Source organism: Pezoporus flaviventris, unplaced genomic scaffold (assembly GCF_033815535.1).
Source record: "Pezoporus flaviventris isolate CSIRO_AGI_PZ_B2104156 unplaced genomic scaffold, CSIRO_AGI_Pfla_v1 ptg000007l, whole genome shotgun sequence".
NCBI lineage: Eukaryota > Metazoa > Chordata > Aves > Psittaciformes > Psittacidae > Pezoporus > Pezoporus flaviventris.
Genome location: NW_026892555.1, coordinates 6,082,049 through 6,100,372, shown reverse-complemented (window position 1 = coordinate 6,100,372; position 18,324 = coordinate 6,082,049). Strand labels below are relative to the sequence as shown.

Below are 18,324 nucleotides of genomic sequence, written 5' to 3'. Positions count from 1 at the left end.
ACTTGCAGGGGAGTGGAAACGTACAGCAGAAGGGTTACAGATTTGGTAGGAGAAAGAGTGAGGAACTGAAGGATTTGATGGCAGGGAATTTATGTAAATAAGACAATAAAAATTCACATTATATGTTAAGTGGGACGTTGTCTCATACGTAGAGTGTCTCTGGTTTTCTCAGCTTACTGCATTGACAGCTGTGAGAGAAGAAGAAGGAGCATGGCCAGTCAAGTTTACTAGATGATGTGCACATCCAATACTTGGCAGGATCTGCTTGCACATGCAAGACTTGGCTCCAGATAATGCTGACATTTTTCAACCGTGTCATGTTTCTGTTCATCTCGCAAACGGCCAATATCAAGATACGCAGCTTACTTACCCTCTAATATTTTATACATAGGCTTCTTAAACACACTGTAAACTCAGGAATGAAGATCAGAGATTCTGTTACAATCACTGCAGCAAGTATATTTTCTTTCTGAAGGAGCAGGCAAATAATTCCCTACATTTTATGTGAATTAACTACAAGTGGTCACAGGTCTTGATGCTGATGTAACATGTTAAATACGCAGCAAGAATCTGAGCTGGAGGGCAACCTTGTTCAGTTCTGTCTGCAAGAAATGGGTCCCCCTTCCGCTTTCAGCATGCCATGGTTCTGTCATCAAGTCCAAGAGAGAGGAGCAGAGAACAAGGTTGTGAGCAGCAGGGATTTGTCTTAAACAATTTGCTCCACAGTTGGTTGTTGCCAGTGATCAGCACCTCACTGGTGGTCTACACACTTGGATAAGCCCGACAAACCTTTGATACAACGTACAATCTTTTCTAAAGGTATTTATTGATTTGGAAGAATTTTCTTTGGCATTTTTGTGGTTTGTTGCTTTTATTTTCCTCTATATTATTTTAATCCCTTCACTATTCACAGAAAAGGCAGTCTCTGAAAATTATGATCTATTCCGTCTTTATTTACTGAAGATAGAATTTACCCCAGTGACAAGATGTCTTGAACAGTGAGCACATGTTGAAGAGGTGAGTAAAATATAGTGGCTTTTGGATACCTCACATCTGTCTTAGCTTGAGTTCTCAGACTGCTAACAAAGATAAGAACTAGACAAGCCAGACACAGAGTTTCTCTGACCTGGGTAAGAATTTTACAGAGAGCATCAGTGTTGATTTCTGCAGATCAGTTGAGCAGATTTGCTTCTGACTTCAGTGGGAGCCGAGCTGAGTAAAGGCAAAGAACCACAGTAACTCCCACTAGCAGGGCAATCAAGCTGTTACTGAATCTGACATGAAAGACTCTGTTGGGAGTAGCCAGACAGAGCCCACATGTACCACATCCTGCAGCTCATCCCACATAGCTCAGTAAACAACCTTCCGCTGGTAACAGATGCTCTTTGAGTCTCTTGAGGTGGCATCTCAAGGATACTCCAGCGTGATCCTTTTCAAGATGTTTTCTCTTAATCAATAGTACCTGCCTCTTCCAACAATTGGGGTTTTTGGAATAAGAGTCTGTTCAGTTTCCACAGTAAAAACAAATGTACAATAGCATGATGAGCTGCTTGAATCCCAGGTGAATGCTGAGAAGAACGCAGTGAGACCTACAGATCCAATACAAAGCAGAGAAGGATTAATGGAAAATGAGTCTGGACGATGTCCTGACCTGAGCAACATAAAGAGAAAACTGACATTAAAAGGTGCTAAGAGGATAAGTGTCCATGGTGATCATCACTGTTAAATACAGCTACCCTAATTTCATTGACTTCTGAATTATTCTCAGTGTTGCATTCCTCTCTGCAGTTCTCTTCTATGTCCTCTCTTTTTGCTGCTTTCATCTTTTTGATGTGTGTGTGATTAGCAAAAAAGGAGGAAGGTTGAGAATAGCTAATGCTGAGCACTAGAAAATACCTGGGAGGGAAAAAGACTTTTCAGCTATGAAGTGTCCAGATGCTTGCAGTGCAGTGTTTACCACAGCTGCCTTTTCCCTTGACAGCATTAGGAAACTATACCAGTGCAGGAGTTGTGGTTCTTTGAAGCACTTGGGAGTATCTCTTTGCTTCAGTTTTCACTCTGATAGTTTAACATATATGGTAGTCCACAGCTCAGAACTCCTAAGAAGAAGGTATTTTTTCCAGATAAATACTCACCAGACATTGGTGATACTTATTTTTTTATTAGAGAAAGAAGAGATGGGTAGAATTCTACACATCAGTGATTTTGACATTTCATTCTGCCAACGCTTTTGTGTTGGTGGTGTTTGTTGACCTCTGAGTTCTTCTGCCTGATCTAATTTCTTCCTAGGAGTAACTGGCAATAGCAGAGACCTAATAAGAGACAAAAAAGCCCCAAACCCAAACCAACAAAAATCCCCCTTGACATCCAACCATTGAACAATAGATTGAGCTAATAATTTAGAGAGATTAATTTTAAAGAAGCTACATATTAAAGAGAAATAAAAAGGTTCATTATGTGTCAGTAAGGAATATTAAGCTTCCTCGACCCAGGAGAAGAAAAGGAGATTGAATTTGACATCTGAGTGAAAACCCTTGGAATAAAAACAATTAGGACATTAATGTAAAAGGATCCAGCATTTCTTAATGTAATTGACCTTTGATGCCTTACAAATCTCTTATTTTTAAGATGGCAAAGCAACTCTAAGAGCCCATTTGGGAACATGACAATTTAGAAAACGGAAAATTCTTTCCTTAGCCTGAGTTCAGTGTGGTTGCAGCCTCCCAGCATTACCCGTGAGATAACACTTCACTGCTCCTGATTTTCTCCCAAACTCAGACAGTTACATCCCTAGAGAAGTCTAGGAACCTTTGGTGCTTGTGCATCATTATGCTGTCTGCTTTACTCCTTCCCACCCCCAAATTGGATTAGATCCATCACCCTTAAAGGCAAGGGATAGAACGTGAATCATCCATTGTACTGACTTTGAAAAAGCAGTTGCGTGCTGTAGAGTTTCAGAAGCAGATTTTAATATATGCAGCAGGTCATCCTCAGATGCAGCTTGATGTGAGGGTTTCCATGGACAGTGAATGTGCTAATGCTACTGTAGATAATGAATAACAAGATCCTAGTAGGATATTACAGTAATAGAAGGTTTGGACAGGGATGTCAATCCTGGTGTCATAATGCTTTATTGATGTAAATGTAGCAAAGCATGAGGTGGGGCACAAACCCTTGGTGCCTTCTCTGAAGGTTTCTTTGTGCACTTTAATATTAGAGTATAACTTAGTGCCATTTGGTCATCAAAAAGACTGGGTTCAACTTCTGAGAGACTTACTGAAACAAATAGAACACTTTCAGGTCTAGTCATTATTCCAAGATGTGGCAGTATTTCTCCTCTTGAAAGTAGTCAATCTATAGCTTGAAAATCAACAGGATTCCACCATAGTGGAAAGAGACTGCAAAGTCAGAAAGGCACATTATTACTTAAGAGATGCCATGAGAGATTGCTGTTGCCAGGGGATCCCAGCAGCAGTCGAGCACTCATTTCTTCTGCTGATGAAGGGGCAGAGCAGCCTCCATTTTTCCCCCTGGAGCATTCCTATTCAAAGACTTGTAATTATGCAGATTTCATTCAAACTAATTACAAATAGAAGTCCCTAATGTCTTTATCAACATTTTTAGTTCACCACTCGTTCTATTTTTTTCTTCTCCATCTTTCACCTTGACCCTTTTGTTCAAGGTGCTACCTCCTCTTGGCGCAGACCCAGGTGTCCATCTCGCCTTTTAATATTCCACATATTCATACTCTGCACTGTACAGAGAATACTGCATGGAAGAGACAGCAGAGTTACCTTTATATGAGCTCATTTGAATGTTCGGGACAGCATAGTATAATGCACTGCATAAAGCATATGAGCCCCCATCCTTCTTTTGCAAATCCTACTTGCTATATAGTTGTTTTCATCATTTAAATCTCCAATTTAGTTTGGTTTGAACCACCTTTCTGCGTCTTTCTTTCCATGCATAAGACAACAACTTTCTTAGGTCATTTGGCCAAATTCTGTCTTTGACAGTATTTCCATTTTATATAACAAGATTGGAGTCCATAGGGCTTAATAATAGTTAGCTTTAGCAACAGTGCCTGCTGGGTCAGGGTGTAGCAGTAGTGACATTAGAGTCCTGTGAAGAATTAAGGCTTAGTGGGCATCCAGATGTCTGTGAGTGATTTTGGATAGCCTGTGAGGACATCTAGGGGAACAGTCAAAGAACTGATGTGTGGTTTGGACTAAAAAGCTTGTCTGGAAGATGCTGTTCCACAGCTAGTCCAAGCTATGAACTGTCGATAAGGTTGTTGATTGAGATTAGGGAGGTTTGCCTCTGAGGAGGGAAGGTACTAAAGCTCTTTACCCTAAAAGAGAAGAAAAAAAAATGCCATTTATTTAAGCATTTCACTGACCAAGCGGATAATGAATGGACACATACATATGTGCTACCAGGAAAAGTAGGAAGAAAGTGCTCCATCATATCTGATTTTAAGCGTAGTATAAGTTACATACATGATGGCAGCATGTCAGTATTTAGGAAGCATTGCTATGAATAAGTGCAATGCATTAGGATGCAGCAGGGTCTCCTGGAGGAATTGTTGAAAACATTGCATCTTGAGACCACAACTTGCAAACTACAGTAGCCATAACCCCCCTTTAACATATTAAAGAAGACAGATGTAGCAATAAGGGAGAAGAAAATACAGTTCATTGAAATCTCCAGCTTGATTTCTAAGTAATAAAAATAAGAAGCTTTTGTTAATGTTAGATGTGAAAAACAGCAGCTGGGTCAGACTGTGAGGCACTGTTTCCCCTTTGCAAAATAAATAAATATTAATTTCCTTCCAGGAAAATGGCAAATTGTTTCAGAACACTCAATATGAATAATTCACACATCACCTTCTTCACAGGAATGAGAGTATTCATATTGTGCAGTCCCATTCATATAAGCAATGGAGACAGTTTAGCTGAAAGTAATTAGCTGAGGGTGCTTTGGAAGTCTAAATCAGCGCCAAAGAATAAATCTGAAGAACTTGAATCCTAATGTAGTTCCTTAAGATCAGGAAATTTATCTCCTTTTTATCTTTCTTTGTTTCTGTTACATTGCAGTGGTCAAAGGTAATGATTTTTTTTTTCCAAGAAAGAAAAAATACTTAACAATGTTAGAAATTCTCATACCTATTTTCTATCTGATGAATACAAGTGGGTTTTTTATAAGAATGACAACTCTGATGATTGACTGTATTTTAAAATAAGATTTTTCAGTTTCTCTAGGAGAACTTTTGTGTGCTCACATCCACATAATAGAATAATGTAGGAACTCAAAGACAATGCATAAATGTTTTGGTATCTTAAAACCCTGTAGAACCACTGTTCCAAAGGAACTGAAGTTATTTGCGAGTCCTGCTGTTCCTTTTCCTTCCACATCTTTGGGATCATCCATAATATATTTTCAGGCAAAGAAAGGATCAAAAAGCAGCCAAAGAAATAAATACCCAGAGATCTGGGAATGAAAGAAATGAGCCCTCAAAGACTGTAAAAGTAAAAATACTAGTGATGTGCTGATTCACAAGATTCACAACAGGCTTACAGGGCAAGTAATGCAGAATTTAATGTTTGTATTAAATTATACAATATCTAATGTGGTTTTAACAACAATTATCCAGAGAATTATGCTGTCAGTTAATAATTCAAATTAACTCTGTGCATAAACCAGAAAAGGTGTAATAGCAATGAAAAGGGCTGTATTTTTGAGAATGGTTCATTTCAGATGAGCATATGAATTTCCTGTTGGTGGAACTGAGTTTGTTTGCTATAAACACTATCCTTAAAAGAAAAAAAACTGAATTTCACAGTGTGTGTAAGCCAGTGGAACTCCACATGTCTTCTGGCCATTTGCTGCTGTGTGATTTGAGCATCCCCATGACCCAGACAACTTATGTAACTTTCTTAAAACCACAGCAATGAAATTATTCATAATGACAAAGAAGGGAACTGACCCAGTTTGCTCAAAATGAAGTTCTCTTCCTTTCCCCCCCCCCCCCCCCCCCCCCAGCAATAGCTGACACCGGCAAGTTTCACTTCAAACTGGAGTTAAAGCAGCTTGCTAAACACAAGAACAAACTTACAGAAACAAGCGTTGCAAATAGGAAACAGGCATTTGTAAGCAAATGACAAGCTTGATCTTTTAAAGCTGAAGTTCTGAGGCTGATTGCACTCCTCAGTTATTTATATCTAAATGCCTCCACTCTTTAAATAGTGGCCATTCATATTTCAAGTGGCCTACATGCACAATGCTGGTGTTGCATGGCTGCTCCATGTGTGTCGTAACTGGATTCCTGGAACAAAAGACAGGCAGGAATGGTGAATTCTGATGTTACATAGTTAATGCAGCCTAATAAGATCAGTGGAGATTAATTGTGAAATCAGGGACTGTTCCATTTGAGGAATATGCCCCAGATGACAAGAATAAAGCACCGCTGCAAATCAGTCTTCAAAGACTTGGCTGTTTTAACCTCGTGCCCTTCTTATTTAATGCGAGTAAAACTGAAGCAAAGATGCGTGGTCTAGCATGGCACTGGATGGTGATGACTTGGGAGTACAGGAGTTGGGAAGTGGCAATTTTCCAACCTTTCTTGATGACCTGAAGATTGTAAGAACTTGCTGGGAGTAAGTTCCAATTGTGGGTTCAATGTTTTGAGAATCTTTTTGCTCTTTTGCCTTGGGTTGGAAAAAACATCTTTGGAAATCCCTTGTATGCAGATCTGGGGAAAAGGAACTAGGAGTCTATGTTGTGGTTAGCACATGGTTAAAATAGTCACTGGTAACAGGGAAAATGTTAGGCTGGGACAGAGAATGAAGATTTCAGATCACAGAGGGCCTAATCATCAGCATATTGGATACTATAGCATAGATTTTTCTCTCGATGGAAATTTTACCCTGAACAAAAAAGTCTTTTCTGATTAAAATTCATGAAGCGGCTTGGCTAAGATAAAGCATCATATTCTAACAATTTCATTAAAAAATCTTAGCCAGATCTCTTCACCTCTGACAGCAATCAGAACAGTACTCTTCCAACCTTTACAAAATTAGCTCCACAACAGGCAGATGCGGGATCATCTGTTCCCTCCATCCCCTGCTGTGTCCTCTTTCTAAAAAGTTATGGTTTAGGATACAATACAGCAGTCCTACATTCAGGCCATTACTCCATTTGAACGACTTAGAGCATCTGAATTTGCATCCATGTTCTAGAAAATACAAGAAGTGCTTTCTACTTTCTGGAAAAGCTCTTCCTATGGTAGCTCCAAGAATACCTCATGTATCCAGTTTCTCCAGGCAGTTGCCTTTCTTTGCCTAGTCTGGTGTCCCAATTTACAGTATTCTCTTTCACTCCCACAGGTTTTTACTTGATCAGTTTGTTTTGCTGTTATTTCAACTCAGAAATATATATATTTTCTTAAGTAACATAAATTGCCTTAATGATCATCTTGTTTGAGAACAAATATCAGCCTGTGGCTTACTCAGAGGTAATTGAGTTGTGGAGTTACTTTATATATTTATTTATTTTAATTAGGGTGGTAGGAGGTTGTTTCACTGGCAGATGCAATCTGTAGCTTTTCTCTTTGCGCTGATTATGTTCATGGCCAGATGAGTGGCTCTAAAGTGTGCATGGTATATATATATCCATTCTGATAAATGAACAGGCATCACAGCCTGAAATAGGGCATCTCACAATTTGAATGGCATTCTAGTGGAAAACAGGGCAAAGAAAAACTAACCTGATGGGTTATTTCTTATCTTCAGAATGTATTTTATTTTTCTGATGTCACATTTTTTAACTGCAGTGAAATTCCTACCAGCTACTGAGGGAGATATGCAAGAAGAGAATGATACATGTTAGTGCTCTCCCCTCTGGGAAACTTTGTCAAAGCTTATCAGAGGGGGAATCACATGGCATCTTGTTGGGTATAAAAGGCTGCACAGAAACTGAGTTTATAAAAGGCTAAGAGGTAAGAAGACCATGGTTCTATAGCTTGTAAGTGCAGGTGACACACCTCTCTGGGAGCCCCTGAGCTCTATAATGAATAATGTGTGACATGAATTGCCACTAAGATATAGTGAGTAAGGGCTGAGCCCTCATGATGGAGTCTCCTTCTGGTGCAGCTCACCCTCAAGCTAACCTTGTGGAAATGCTTTGAAATGGGAGCTGAATAACAAGGAAGCCAGTTCTTTGTATGTCACTGGTGTGGCAGACACTGACTTAACAGCATTTAGAGTTGTTTTCTTTGCTCAAACTTTTATTTTCCACTAAGAACTACTGAGGAAAACAGCACCTACCGATGGTCATTGTCCTTTTTCAGCTTTATTGTTCCAAGGAGGGAGCAATTCCTATTTCTCCCTAAACCCCAAGCTCTAAAAACATCACTCTGTAGTAATTGACTTGCTCACATGAATTGCTGGATCATTATTGCCAAAGGCTCAAAAGTCCGTTCTCGGTTTCCTGCAATGCATGAAAAGATACTGACAAAGGTGAAAACAAGGCATGATAGGAAGACAAGATTAGCTACAAGGTATTTCAGAATATTTTACATTTACTATTACATTTACGTCATAATTTTCATAATAAACATCTTGGGACAGTATTGGGCAACACAAAATACTTATGTAGATGGTTTAGGTTAATAATTAGATGTAATACTATAAATTCTGACAATTCATATTCAAGAAGAGAAGACTAAACCCCATGAATTTAAGCTGCTTTAGTAATGTCATGGGAAAAACTTGTTCCCTATTCTTTATATACATGGAATGCATATAAGGAAACCTCTCCTTTCAGGGAAACAAAATACCAGGTTCCTATGTTTATCAAGGGGTTGTTAAAGTTTACTCAAAGAATATAAGAGGAGCTGAATACAACTTTTGACATTTTATCTTGCCATATTGCTATCCAAATAAGTATGGTTCCTTAAGCATTTACTGTATCCCACTTCAGTCAAGCTTGGAAACCAAACAAAGGACTAGAATATGCATTAAAGGGCTGTTAGACATAAATTCTCTTGCAAAAATTGATGTAGGCAGATAGTGATTCTACATCTCATCTTTTCCTTGTCTCTCGCATTGAAGAAAGCTGATCTAATTTAAATGATTTGGGTAGAGAAAAAGGTGTAGAAAACAGGTGCAAGAGCATATTTTAAGACATTCATAACCCCAAGAAAATATAACTTCCGAATTTAAACTGCTCTGTGGACTGTGAACTGGACTGTCAAATCAGATTCTAATATATTTTACTCTGTGTGTATTGCAACAAGATCTGTTTGCACTGTGACTCCTTCTCTCCCAGTAAAAAACACATGTTTTTAATGTTCATATGCACACTGTGTCCCATTCTATTCACTCAGTGTACTGCTGACAGAATAATCCTTTGACAATCAGGTAGCCCACCAGCCTTTCCCCATTCTCCATGTAAATAAATTGGGATGCTTTACACAGCCTGTATTTAGGGACACCACTGCAACTCCAGGTAAGAAATAAGAAGGAGGTCAGGCAATCATGATGCCTCCCTTCATCTTCTCCAATCCTTTGTCTACATTTTTGTTTGTCTTCCCCATCTTCCTTGCCCTTTTGACATATCTCTGTCCTGTTGCTTGGTAACATCCCAGCACTGTTGTTCATGTGGGCATCCACTGCTCCCTGCTCCCCCCTTTCTACTTGCTCAGAACACTGACAGTGAGTCTAAAATGGGATGAGATTTTCTAATCTCTGCTTCTGTCAGACAAATAATTCAACGTAAATGTAGGAAGCTCTGTTAGAGGGCAAATTCTCAGTTAAGTAAAAGAAACAGAGGATGATACACATGTAGAAACAGTTGATTAACAACTTGGTGCTTCTGTAGGTCAATTATTTCAGGTAGTCAATGAAAGCCCACCTACTGTGAAAAAATAAAGGTAAAAAGAAAGGATGGAAAGATACAGAAAGCGTTTATTACTTGCATAGCTCCAGTGGCTAAAGATCCAGCTGGAGATGAAGCTCTAATAAGTTAGCTATTACACAACAAAAATAAAGCAAATCCTCTCCTGGAGAGGCAGCAGTCTGAAAAGATTGGCTGAATGTTTTAAACATCAGGATGTTATCTCACCACAGGACACGATATCTCCCCTTCTTTTTCTCAAAACAAATTGTCAGCTTTTGATGCATTTTCTGCTTGCTGATAGGATTCATATTATTATAAACAATTCTAGACGGGTGTATTTCTTTCAGGGACAACTTTAAATAGCATGTTCAAAAGGAAAGTGGCAGGCTTGAAACACCTGCAGGTGGAAGTGGGATTTTAAGTCTCTGAAGAACTTGAGTGCTGAAATTAGACAGTTTAAGTGGAGCACTTACAGATATCAATCAGACCCAGGTCAAAAGGAAAGCATAGCTTTGGACTGAGCTGTGTCCTGTGGTGGGGATGTTGGAGCTGGCTGCAACCAGCTAATTGGATCTACTGAGTTAATTTTGGCACTGGTGTATATAATTCTGCATATTCTGTCTAGGACTGCATGGTCTCATTGCAGTCAATAGGGACCTAGTAATGCAGCCCATCTTTCAGCTGACCAGGCAGTAGGCACTTGCTATAGCTAAGTTGAATTGCAGTCTGGGGCTCTATTGGCTATGTGACTACAGTCTTGATTCAGTAGCCCAGGTGTGTGCCCAGGAACGTCTCACAAGCTTTAAGCTATCCTTCCTCACCTCCACCGCATCTCCAAAGAAGTCTGGGTCTCTTGCACGCAGCTGCAATTGAGATGCCTTGAATAATTTCAGGTAGCACCCTATATATGTTTGAACCTAGGTTGCCATGATTCGAGCTTGAACATCTAGCACAAATGTAGGCATTGCATATAGAAGTCCAAATTCAGGTGAATTAGTCTGGAAAAGAATTGCAGTCTCACTTTTCATCTGTTTCTTAAGGATTTTTGCTTCAGAGCCTGCATTGCATGCAAAATAGTAGAGACACTTAGGGGGCATAACTTTGGTAGAATTCAATAGTAATTAAGTAGTAAAGGAAAGGGAGAATGACTGGTGTCCCAGTAATGGCAATGAAATCTCTAGAGAGATAGATATGTGTGTATGTATATCTCATATACCTTCTTTCAAGTGCAAACCCAAACCAAAACTAACATTCCTTTTATATTCTTTGAGTTTGCTCCCAGCATGCCCATGTGTCGTGGTTTAAACCCAGTCAGGTAATTCGTTCGCTCACTTCCCCCCCTTTCTTGCCCTCCCCCTGCTCTCGGAGGGACGGAGAGGAGAATCGAAAAGAATGCAACTCCCACGGGTTGAGATAAGAACAGTTTAGTAACTAAGGTATAACACAGATCACTACTGCTACCACCAATGATAATAATGATAAAGGAAATAACAAGGGAAGAGAATACAACACCTCAGCAACAGCTGACCGATAACTCGCCCCCCAAGCCCGACCAAGCTCCGACCGATACCTCCTCCAACCCTGCAGTCTCCCAGCCCTTCCGGCTAACTCCCAGTTACATCCTGGGCATGACGTGCTGTGGTATGGAATAGCTCTTTGGTCAGTTTGGGTCAGGTGTCCTGTCTCTGCTTCCTCCCAGCTTCCCCTCCTCCCTGGCAGAGCATGAGGCTCACAAAGTCCTTGGCCAAACCAAAACATCTCTATCAGCTCTGTTCCCGAGCTGAAAGTCAAAACACTGCACTGCACCAGCTACCAAGGAGGAGAAACATGACTGCTACTGCTGAACCCAGGACATTATCCACCCCTTATTCCATACCATTCACGTCATGCTCAGATCCCACATTTTCAATATACCATCACTCTTATCTCGGTGCACTCTTATCTTAGTGCATGGACCAGTCCCTATAAAGCTGCTGCGTCCATCTGGTCCATGTCAGGCTCCATCTCTTGTAACAGTCTTCCAGAGCAGGAGAGACTGTGTGCAGTGTTCACACTCGTGAATAACCTGGGCAATAGTGTCCATTGCTAAGTCCACCCCTCGATCATGAGTCCATCTCTGTGTTGCATCTCTGCTCTGATGGCCTGAAGTGCCATGGGCCCACCAGGCTTAAAATAATTCACTGTCCCCTTAAGCAGTTTCTGCAGCTTGTTGCTGGGGACTCCATACAGCTGCCTTCCATCTCCGACGCTTCCAAAGCACTGGAGGGGCCCAGTGGACTAGATACTTGCCCATACTGTCCCACACACCCTGCCACTCATGACTCTCCAGCCTTGGGGAAAATCTCTTGGTCCCCCTATATTGTTGTCTAACCCCAGACAAGACCCAAACCTGACTCTGCTTAACTTTTGAGATCAGACAAAATGGTTGTGGGTAGAACACAGCCTGTGTATGTGCCAACATGCTGATCCCCATCACAATCAGCAGGCAGGTCCCAAGGATACCCAAAGGCCATTCAGAGCCTTCAGAACTCTCAAACGATGCTGCTGTACTTGTCACTGGGGCTGGTGCAGCTGCTGTGCTTGCCGGCTCTCCCACCGCCAGCTTCTCTTTTCCTGAGTCCAGCTCTTCCTCCTCTGCCTTGCTGGGAAATGCTGCGTGGTCTCCTGCATCCTCCTGGGGCTCGGCGGGCGGCTTCCGGGGAATGCTCTCGGCCGTCGCGGGGCTCGGCTCCTCCGCGGGGCTCGGCTCCTCCGCGGGGCTCGGCTCTTCCGCGGGGCTCGGCTCCTCCGCCGCCTTCTCCCGCTGCTCGGCAGCCGCTTCCTTCTGCTCCTCGACCGCCCCGGCCTCCTCCACCGGCAGCCGTCCCCTCGCGGCCTCCGGCCCCGCTCCCGCCGCCGCCTGGTCCCCGGGGCCGCTCTCCCGGGCCGCTTCAGCAGCCGCCGGCTCCCGGGACCGCTCCCCCTCAGTTCCCCGCAGCCTCACGAAGATGGAGAGTAGGGCGAGGGCCAGGACGGTGAAGAGCAGCCGGACGGCCAGGTACAAGTCCCCGGCCACGTCCGTCCCACCCTGCTGCCTGGAGCCCGCCCGTATTACAAGCCATTGCCATAAAGCACAGTGAGACAAGAACCTTAGCCCAGGCCCCACACTTGATAAACACTATCACAGCAAATACCGGCTCTACGTAAGTTACAACGGTCTGAAGCTGTGAGATCAAGAGAAACAACTCTGATACCCAATAAATCAGCATTGTGACGAATGACTATTAATCCAGTCAAATCTGTCGTTATCTCAACCCTTCGTGCCCCACGTTGGGCGCCAAAAAGAACTGTCGTGGTTTAAACCCAGTCAGGTAATTCGTTCGCTCACTTCCCCCCCTTTCTTGCCCTCCCCCTGCTCTCGGAGGGACGGAGAGGAGAATCGAAAAGAATGCAACTCCCACGGGTTGAGATAAGAACAGTTTAGTAACTAAGGTATAACACAGATCACTACTGCTACCACCAATGATAACAATGATAAAGGAAATAACAAGGAAAGAGAATACAACACCTCACCACCCGCTGACCGATAACTCGCCCCCCAAGCCCGACCAAGCTCCGACCGATACCTCCTCCAACCCTGCAGTCCCCCCGCCCTTCCGGCTAACTCCCAGTTACATCCTGGGCATGACGTGCTGTGGTATGGAATACCTCTTTGGTCAGTTTGGGTCAGGTGTCCTGTCTCTGCTTCCTCCCAGCTTCCCCTCCTCCCTGGCAGAGCATGAGGCTCACAAAGTCCTTGGCCAAACCAAAACATCTCTATCAGCTCTGTTCCCGAGCCGAAAGTCAAAACACTGCACTGCACCAGCTACCAAGGAGGAGAAACATGACTGCTACTGCTGAACTCAGGACACCATGCTTACTCACTAGCTTACCTCAAAAGGAAGATACGGAGAAGATGATGAGAGCTCTGGGGGCCTGTCAGCCACTGAAAGACCAAGTCATTTACATTTCCTTCCTTGGTCAGTAAGGAGTTGTACTTTCATTGCTCTTGTAATTCTCTTACACTTCATAGACCTTTTATTTTCCACCTTCCCTCTTCCTTCCTTTAGTTGGTGAAAAACACAATGTAAAAGTTGGTCATGACTTCTATTTTTCATAACATAATAATAAAACACAAGGAAGAGGGGGAAGAAAATGGACAGACTATTCTTTTTGTATTCTTTTGATTAAAAGCACTGACAGCAACTTCACCTGGGGAAAGTTGTATTTTACAGAACACCAGTCTAAACACCATATGTTTATAGGCTTTCTCCTTCTAAGTTTCTGTAGTTTTCTAAAATAGAAGCTTTGATTGCTTCAAACTGTTCCTGTATGACACTAATTCTAGGTGACACGGTGTGAATGTCATTAAAGGAAGGACAGAAAGATGCAAGAGTATAAAAACAATCCCCTTCCTTTCAGAGAAATTAAATGATTTATATCTCATAATTCAGTCCTTTGTGGAATTTTTGGTCTAAGTAGAAAAGACTTCCTTTTTGGAACATATGGGTGACTCAAACTGCAGTAGAAAGCACGTCTCAGTAATTTAGTTTCAATTGCTCATTTATATCAATAGAAAAATACTGTAAACAATGGATAAGTTTTTCTTTAGCAATGCACCAGAATAGCTGTAGTTGTCTGCATGAATATACAGTGGGATCTGTCTGATACATCTCATTTATGCTTTTATGATTTCACAAGGAACAATGCAAGTCTTATTAGATTCTTCTGCATTAACTTAATGGGGTAAAACATAATCCCAGCATCTTCCTTCTCCAACAAAATCTGATGTGTAAGGATAAAGTCACTCTGACTGCAGACTGCAATGGGGTAAGAATAAATTGAAGCTTATATCAGCCTCCCAAATTTCCTGTCATATTTAACAAACTCCACTTGGACAAAAACAAGTGATGACATGGGCTAACAAGCTGATGGGAAAGAAATTGTACAGCTACAGATGACATCATGAGTGTCACTGTTCCCTGCAACTAAAATGTTTCATATGAAATCTTTTCCTATTATCTGTCTAACGATATTTATTCTACTTAACCACACAAATTCTATGATAAAATTCTCAACAATAAAACAAAGTATTTATCTTCTTCTAAAGGCAGTTGGCTTAAAAATGGAAGGAAAAAGTAAACTGGTGATATGTCTGGAAGATACTTGAAAACCAAGGAGGAGATAATTATTTTATTCTGTGTATACTGAGAATGGCATAAATAAATCAATGAATCAATTATGGTTTAAAAGACTAGAATTGCTGCTTCTAAACTCAGTGGCAAAAGTCCCCAAAGACATAAAAAATGGCTGTAGTGGTCCATTTAACTTCCATTTTGTTTTCAGCCACAGCTGAAAATGGATATGTTGGGAGTAAGTAAGAGCAGAGCAAGCAATTGTGGTGCTTCCATCCTATGCCTCTATTTAGCCTACTCAGTAATCCCTAATGCATCCTTCCTCTATTTATTTGTCCAGTTTCCCTTCAAACCAGTGAAATTGTCTTGCATCCATTGAGCTCCTATCTCAAGGGGTTTTACAGATCTACAACCTGTTGTGTGAAGAGCTAAGTACTCCCTTGTTCCTTTTGAACTGGGCTCTCACTCACTTGATTTAATTGACTCTGGTTCTTATACTGAAGACACAGTCAAAAACTGCTCCTTATGCTTTTGGTTAATGCCACTCATGATTTCATAGCCCTCTGTCATATATCCCCTTTAAATAACCTCTTTTCCCATTAGAAGAATTCCAGGCTACTAAGGGAATAGTCATGCTGTCATTTCTCATGAGACAGCTCTTCCATGTCTTTGATCACACTTTTTGCTTTCCTCGATTCCTTTCCTCTTCTAATACACATTTTGAATGAGGGGAACAGAAACTTCACGCTTCATCCGAGTGGTGGATTAACCATGGATTTGCCAATGGAACACTCCGAGTGCTATCATGGACTCATTCACAGCATCATAGAATCATAGAATCATAGAATATTTAGGGTTGGAAAGGACCTTAACATCATCTCGTTCCAACCCCCCTGCCGTGCCCAGGGACACCTCACACTAAACCATGTCACCCAAGGCTCTGTCCAACCTGGCATTGAACACCACCAGGGATGGAGCATTCACAACCTCCCTGGGCAACCTATTCCAGTGCCTCAACACCCTAACAGGAAAGAATTTCCTTCTTATATCCAATCTAAACTTCCCCTGTTTAAGTTTGAACCCGTTACCCCTTGTCCTGTCACTACAGTCCCTAATGAAGAGTCCCTCCCCAGCATCCCTATAGGCCCCCTTCAGATACTGGAAGTCTGCTATGAGGTCTCCACGCAGCCTTCTCTTCTCCAGGCTGAACAGCTCCAGATTTCTCAGCCTGTCTTCATACGGGAGGTCCTCCAGTCCCCTGATCATCCTCGTGGCCCTCCTCTGGACTTGTTCCAACAGTTCCATGTCCTTTTTATGTTGAGGACACCAGAACTGCACACAATACTCCAGGGGAGGTCTCACAAGAGCAGGGTAGAGGGGCAGGATCACCTCCTTTGACCTGCTGGTCACGCTCCTTTTGATGCAGCCCAGGATATGGTTGACTTGCTGGGCTGCGAGTGCACGCTGAAGCTGGCTTATGTTAAGTTTCTCATCAACCAACACCCCCAAGTGCTTCTCCACAGGGTTGCTCTGAATCTCTTCTCTGCCCAACCTGTAGCTGTGCCTTGGATTGCTCTGACACTGCTGTAGGACCTTGCACTTGTCATGGTTAAAATGTTTAAATTTAAGAGGTCTCAGATCTCTTCCAAGCCCGCTTTGCTCAAGCTCTGCTATAACTGACAAATATTTAAATTCACTAGATGCGTGGTTGAAGGACTCCACTAGTTCATAGGTCTCAGAATAATCTGTTGCATAGAAAAGCTGCACCTGTTTCCCCAAGCACTGTGCTTCATGTACCACCAAGAACTTGGAGTCCATTTCTGCTGTCATTAGAACTATCTCTTTTTCCTTCTGTAGATCAGGGAAATGGTACAGGACCCACTGACTAGCGGCAGTTTCACCTTGGGTCTGAATGTTTATTTGGGAAGCGAAGTGCAATTCTGTTCCTGACCACTGCCCCACAAAGAACTTGTAGCCTTCTTTTCTCGGCAAAGCATATAGAAACGATGGACATTTCTGGGCTCTCTTCCATATTAAATCAAACTTCTCTGCAGAAATAACAGCATAAACCATGTCTTCTGCAGAAAAATACTGATTCCAAATCTGTTTTATCTCCTCCGCTGACTTTTCTTTCACCATCTCAACTCTCAGAATTGAATCAAGTGTCTTGTCCTTTGTGATTCCACCCTTAGATATCTTTGAGCCCAAGCCTTTTGCCTTTTCCTCCATGCATCTGATAAATTCTCCTTTATTGGAGTACCTCACAGGCTGCTTTTTCACTTCAGTTCTTTTTTCCATACAGGATTCAAACACATCTGGACTGGATCTCTGTAGCTCCTGGATCTTATGTCAGTACTTCATAGAGGCAGGAAGATATATTATAGATCACAATAGAATTATGGGGGCTACCCTCTGGTTTGAATTCATGGTGGTGGAGTGCTTGTTTTCTAATACAATTCTTGAGAGAAAATAAAGTAAATGAGCACTTTTACCTATTTCTTAGAAGAAAGAATATAATAACATTTATAGTAGGCCTGCTCCTGGAAAATAAAAGTTAATATCCTGGAAAGTTATTTTCAGTGTTTCTTAGATACAAAAATTAGTGCCAATTCCAGAATCTCTTATGACCATCACCATGGCATTGCGCTAAATGCTGTTCATCACAAAATCATTCGCCCTTCATCCAAAGCCAATTTTGAGCTTTTCTAGGTGATGCAGGTGTTAAGAGTGTACTCTGTAATCAGCCTTAGGGAAAGCAGCATCTACAAACAGTTGTTGCGAGACTAGCTAAAATGCTGAAGTCTTTCTCTGTGTTTGGAAGAGGAAATTGCTTCCAGTCAATTAAGGGCAATGTGGACCTTTTAGTGCAACTGCTGCATTAATGATTTTAAGGGCAATGTGGACCTTTTAGTGCAACTGCTGCATTAATGATTCTAAAAATTGGGTTTTATATCCAGTGTTGTTTAATGTCTTCTTCAAGGATATAGTGAGATCAAGTGTACCAACATCATGTTTGCAGATGACACCAAGCTGAGTGGTGTTTGACACGCCTAAGGGATGGGATGCCATTCTATACGGAGCAGGCTCGAGAAGTGGGACCATGTGAACTTTACAAGGTTCAGCAAGGCCAGGTACAAGGTCCTGCAACCCCCAGTATCAATACAGGTGGGGGGATGACCTTTTACAGGCCTTTCAATACTCAAAGGGGTCTTATAAGACAGATAGGGACAAACTTTTTAGCAGGGCCTGCTGTGATAGGACAAGGGGAAATGGT

General features: G+C 41.9%; 1 protein-coding gene across 1 annotated transcript; it reads right to left on the bottom strand.

Annotated features, from left to right (window-relative positions):
• Positions 1-15,688: 15,688 nt before the first annotated feature.
• Positions 15,689-17,403, bottom strand: LOC133266317 (ATP synthase mitochondrial F1 complex assembly factor 1-like). Its single transcript, XM_061447530.1, has 2 exons — positions 16,603-17,403; positions 15,689-15,758 (listed from the first exon to the last, which is right to left on the bottom strand). Exons 1-2 carry the CDS (start codon positions 17,346-17,348, stop codon positions 15,689-15,691), a joined length of 816 nt encoding a protein of 271 aa, XP_061303514.1. The 5' UTR covers positions 17,349-17,403.
• Positions 17,404-18,324: the final 921 nt, after the last annotated feature.

Coding starts and splice junctions, on each gene's coding strand:
- LOC133266317 (XM_061447530.1), bottom strand. CDS start 17,348: ATGGAAAAAAGAACTGAAGTGAAAAAGCAGCCTGTGAGGTACTCCAAT. Junction 15,759..16,602: donor AATCCAAGGCACAGCTACAG/GTTGGGCAGAGA, acceptor AATGTGTATTAG/AAGAGGAAAGGAATCGAGGA.